The sequence below is a fragment of the Lolium rigidum genome, unplaced genomic scaffold, assembly GCF_022539505.1.
Source record: "Lolium rigidum isolate FL_2022 unplaced genomic scaffold, APGP_CSIRO_Lrig_0.1 contig_16117_1, whole genome shotgun sequence".
In the NCBI taxonomy this organism is placed as follows: domain Eukaryota; kingdom Viridiplantae; phylum Streptophyta; class Magnoliopsida; order Poales; family Poaceae; genus Lolium; species Lolium rigidum.
In genome coordinates this window covers 4,075-9,802 of record NW_025899885.1, presented here as the reverse complement: position 1 = coordinate 9,802, position 5,728 = coordinate 4,075, and the positions used below count along the sequence as shown (strand labels likewise).

Sequence of the window (5,728 nt, the reverse complement as noted above, 5' to 3'; positions counted from 1 at the left end):
GACTTTGGGAACCCGGATCACCAACCCGGTTCCTTCCAGTGCAAGACTCGCCAGCCTCGAGTCGGTCTGAGGTGCAATCCCCCAGTCGGATATGGCTTGTAGAAGCCGGCCCAGCTACAGCATTGGCGGCCGTAGCCAGGCCGACTAGGACCTGGAGCCAGCCGACTTCCGGACCAGCCGGCCACGGCGTCAGCCGGCTGCTCCTCAGCCGGCCTTTGCCGCGAGCCGGCCAGTGGTCAGCCGGCTGCTCCGCGTCCATTGCCCTACCCGGGGTCTTCCCCCCGACAGCGCTTCAGATGCTTCTTCAGCATGAGAGGCATGTCAATGCTCCATCGTACGTTCGAAACATGTTTTCAGGACTAGGATGACCTAGTGGGCGGCTAATTGATGGTCAATACTACTTGGTTTCCGGTGCCACCTGCACATTCACACCAAAATATACCCTTCTATATAAAGAGTTGTGGCATCTGCATCTCTGCATAATGTTTCCTTGTTGTCAAAAGAAGTATGGATCTTCTTTGTTCCTGAAGATACCATACACCTGCTCAGAGCAATCCAGTGTAAGTTTCTGAAGAAAATACACATTTGTAGCATCTTGATTCTTTAGTTCCTCAACAGTTCTTTTCATCGGTCCTTGGAGATCACCACCCAAAAGAAATTCCGCCAACTTATTTGCCCTGAAATGCCCAACAGCAAACAAATAGTTTCAGATATGAATATAAATGAGCCAGCAATGTAGCATCTCATACATGTATCCTTATGTGTGGTTGCATATGGTACTTGTGAAAATATAAGAACGAGAACATATTAGATACCTGCATCTTAAATATCGTCTCCAAGATGGGTACAGATGAATACTAACAATTTTCTTCATTCATGAATTTTTACATTATAGGAAGGCATAAACAAGTCTGGACCTTATTTGGCACAATTACTGACAAGTGACATTGTGTTTTCATGTTTCAGACAATAGTTGAGCCATGAGCATCTAGTCCTCTATGTGGCATCATACGTTTTGTAATGGTGAACACCTAACAACCACTGCTGATTGTGGGAGTTGCAGAACCTACTGTTATCATGCATACTTACCTCTAGAAGTTCAAACAATCAGCCGAGCTTTGGAGAACAATTATTCTTTGTGTGGGATGGATGGTAAAGGACAATAAATCAAACAAGTACCCTCATGTTTGTTTTTCAGTCACACTAAATGTACCAATTTTTATCCACCGACAGGGTTTGCATCTGGACTGCGCTCATGATGTTCCTTGTGGCAATAATTGTTACTACAATTTCTTTAAATAGATTAGCAGGGGTTTGTAGGAGAATTGCTTGGGAAGTAAATTTCAGTTCTATTCATGCAAGACAATACCAAGGTAAAGGATTAAGCTATTTATTGTATCTATTAGACACTATTTTAGACTTTGGGCGCTCTAGGTAAAACTTGAAGGCGGTGGCAAAGGTGCTTAAATGATGACTTTGATGTTCCACTTATGGTCATACTGCGAAGTTCGTGGAAATACTTGTTGCCCGGCAAGATCAATTCAGGTGTTCCCAGGAGGCTCTCAATCTGCTTCCTTGGGACCCAGGTCACTACAGCATTGGACAGTAGTTAAGATAATAAGGCAATTTTTTACTTCATGTCTTCTGCACAGAGAGATTACCACTGCATTGATAGTAGACACTATAGGGCACTCTAGGCAGGCAGCCGTTCTGATGCCTAGATGCAGAATAGGTACAAAACTATATAAAGCCCTGAATCTGTTAGAAACAAAGAAGTGGCTGATATACAGAATATCCGATACAGAGCCATGGATTAGGCCCCAGTTTTACTGGGAAAATTATACACACTACTGCTGCCTGATGATTTTTTCGGGTAGAACAACAGTTATAAGGTTTTATGTAGAAGACACTACATTTTAAGACGAGCTACTACCGACAGATCCATCTTTGAGATTAACTCCCACGGGTCAGTGTCTACGATGGCGGCCCAGTGCATAGTCAAAGAACTTTGTGAGTTTATGTAAGATCTACAGCGATTTTGGTGAAAAGTGTCGAGCTAAACAAATGGCTGATCCATGGTCACTAACTAGGCTGAGACACTCTCTGAGACTTTTTTTTACAGGATATTCAGGGCTTGTACAGAACTTAATTTTTTTTTGAATATAAACTGTGAGAATTGCCCAAAGTTCGATCAGATTTTGAATCTTTTCCGGAGAAAAAGAAAGCCGAACAGTCTATAGTGGCTCAATCAGTGTGCCGCGTACACTTTGGCGTGGGGAAGGAAGGGTTCGTTTGGACTGGCTTTAAAAAGTTGTTCGGTTTTTGTTAAGTTCAGATGAACTTTGGTCAGATTTTCAAGTTGTCAAAAAAGGCCAAATAAGGGGCTCTAATCAATCCGGGAAATAATTATTTTTTCAGGCCAAACTTGTAGGAATGTAGTCTCTTCAGTTTGGAATGAGTTCTAGGCGAATTGTATTATTAAACAAAAAAACTATAGTTCAGCCAACAATGGCTAAAACTTGCTTTCTGCCAGACCTCACTCAAGATTATACTAGGTACTAATAGAATTTAATATCGAAGTGACTTAGAGGTGTGTTATGAGGCATGAGTTGTGTAGGCAAGTGATATTATGATATTCGTCATGCTTATGTGTTCCCTGGGGTTGAATTTTTTCTAGAACTTCACCATGTAAGGAACTGCCTAATCAAGCGGTGGTTCAGCGCATTCTGTTTGCCCTTGGGAGTTGTTTTTTTATTGCTGAGTTTTAAGAGGAACATTAAACATTAGTGGATCTCTTAATATACAAAGTGAACTCAATGTTGGTCACCAGTTTCTACATTCATTATTCAGTTGCCTCTTATTTAGCTCTTTATTACTCCTTGATTCTTCAGAAATCAAAATCCATCGATTGCTTATCCACAAAAACCTAATGAAATTTACCATACATAGGATTTTTTATATCTCCCCAACAACAAAGAATCTACTTTCTGTATATTTCTCAATTTTATATTGAAGACAAAAAATGTAACAGAATGATCTATGGGATTTGGACTAGATACATATTAGCAATGGGACTGTGTGTATCTATCTATTCTATTATTAAAACAACAGTAAAGGAATAGTTCCAATTACTCAACAAAATGAATGGTTCAGATTAGAAATAGCACTTCAGATTTAAGATTGAGGGAGCAGAAGGAGATGATATATTATTATATTATTATAGCACAGGGTTCCGATCAATCAACAACATGAACGGTTCAGATTAGAAATAACGCTTCAGATTTAAGATTGACGAAGCAGAAGGAGATCATGTATACATAAGTCCATCATTGCAGGCTAAAAATATAAAGTAATTCTAGAAGCTTTAATGCACGGGTCAACCTGCTACTTATTAATTAAATGAACAACAAACAAATACGACATACATCACCATATAGCTGCTATGAGCTATAAAGTAGTACTAGGTGGTCAATATTGTCATGCACTCCTGTTTTCTAAAGCTATGACCATTCCCATTTGCAAAGACAATCTATTTTAAGTGGCTTTCCAAAATCTTTTTGTCTCTTTATCCCTGGCAGTCTCCCTATAATTTCTTTTTCTATTGCTAAATTTCAAAGATCCACTCAAGGTCTGTTCTGATTCCTAATACTACCATGGATTTGCAATATTTCGAATTTCTAAAGCTTACCGCAATTAAAAGTCATGTAAGGTTGACTACTAGTATGGCTAAACAAAGACATGATATAAATACATACAAAATATGCAACAATGACAGATTCCTTTTAATATTCAGCGAATGCAACTTTCACCTACCTGAATTCATCTCGTTTATCCGCAGTTGCTAATTTTCCTTGGCGGTAAAGAGCACAGAAACCTTGCATACAGATCTCCTCGTCGAACAATGAGTTAATCACGGGTGCTTCAGAGTCCCATTTACTTGTGATTTCTGAAGGCAAGGAGCTCATCTCCCTTTTCACCTGGACATAGGCATTGCTTTCCTTGCAAGGTTCAAATGGAACTACATCCCTTGTTATCCTCGGTCCCTCACTTGGTATAGACAGAGATGCACATTTCTCAGCCCCAACTTCCTTGTTCCCGCATTTGGCTGATGATTGAACCATTGGTGTCTTGTTCGTCTCCACAATCCCCTTCGATAGCTGACTAACTCCCCTTGCTGGAGCACCATCAGATGATTGTCCTTTGCCGCCAATTCCAGCTTTACAATAGTCAATCTTGGAAGAACCCTCTTGTATAGCGCTGCTGGCAAGAGGCCCTTGGGAAGGAAGCAGCATTGTCTTGGGCATTCCCCCATCAAAATTCTCTGTTTTCACAACTGGGCTCTCCTGCAGGAAAGCTGCCACCTTTGAATCTTCAGGCTTACTGGCCATCTTCCCAGATGTTGACACCATCCCCTCTATCCTTGCAGACGAAGATTTCTGCTGATCATTACCCAATGTACCAACCGAATTGCTCTGCCCCAGCACATCAACCTTCCCTGATTCCAACTCCCCGGGCTTATCTCCCCGTATTCGCTTGATGCGCTGGCTCAGCGACTCGGTGTCCTCCTCATCTTCCTCCTCGGAGCCCCCCTCGGCCATCTCCCCTTCCTCCTCATCGCTGGAGAGGTCAATAAAGTCGACGCCTTTCACCTCGCCTTCCTCCGCCTCCTCGTCATCAACGCGGGAGTCGTCCCGATGCACCGTGTCCGAGACGGCGGCCTCGGCCATGGTGAGCGCCATCTCGTCGCCTTCCTCCGCCCCCTCAACGCGGGAGTCGTCCTGATGCACCTCGTCCCCGACCACGAGCGCCATCTCGCCGACCTCGTGCCGCGGCGGGAGGAAGGCGTCCAGGAGCGCACTGTACTTCTCCCGCAGGGCGCGCGCGGCCTCCAGTTTGGCCTTGAACTCGTTGGTCTCCCTCCCGCGCGCGGTCAGTACGTCGAGATCGGCGAGCGCGGCGGCCACTTCCGCGCCGAGCTTGGCGTCCCTGCGGTCCCGCGCCTCGAGGATGCGCGCGACCGCCTCGAAATTGGCTTTGAGGTAGGAATTGGAGAGGTAGGCCACGAGCTCGGCGCTGGGGAGGTCGGCGAGCTTGTCCTCGGGGGCAGAGGCCATCGTATCCGGCGGCCGGGAGGCGGCGCGCCGGCGTAGGTGCGGGTGGATGGGAAAAGCGAGGGTTTTTGTGTGTTGGGAATCGGGGAGCCTCCGCGGAGTTGGGGTGGCTTGAAGAAGGCACTCCGCTCCGCACTCTCCCAAATTATTACTATTGCTAGTGCTGTTGTACAGTGCGGGTAGTTGCCCTTGCCACCTGGCTTCAATGCCGCCTGGGAAGTCAGAAACAAAAAGGCATATCTGTTTTTTTTTGCAAGTAAGAAATCTAATTTATAGGTTTTGGTAAAGATCATAAAATAACTGATTAGAGCATGTACAGTAGTGATGATTTAGCTGTCTTTAAGTGGTAGTTATAGGTGATTTTGGTGATGTGAAGAAAAGAGAATAATGAGAGAGAGGGAGACTGTCTTCTTACAGACGTCTTATAGACAATATTTTTATTATTGTATAAAGGGTATCTATAACTTACGTACAATTGTTCAGACGACTGTTGTCTATAGAAGATTACCACTTCACCTGTAGACAGCGGTAAAGATAGCCTCTACAATAGACTGTTTTCTTGCCATCTATAGCGCCCTAAAATTACGCGGTTAAATCTTAACAACCTCCGGTTGCTG

General features: G+C 44.0%; 1 protein-coding gene across 1 annotated transcript; it reads right to left on the bottom strand.

Moving 5' to 3' along the window:
• Positions 1 to 417: 417 nt before the first annotated feature.
• LOC124680430 lies at positions 418 to 5,211 on the bottom strand. Its single transcript, XM_047215492.1, has 2 exons — positions 3,814 to 5,211; positions 418 to 677 (listed from the first exon to the last, which is right to left on the bottom strand). The coding sequence occupies exons 1-2, from the start codon at positions 5,112 to 5,114 to the stop codon at positions 497 to 499; spliced, it is 1,482 nt and encodes a 493-aa protein (XP_047071448.1). The 5' UTR covers positions 5,115 to 5,211; the 3' UTR covers positions 418 to 496.
• Positions 5,212 to 5,728: the final 517 nt, after the last annotated feature.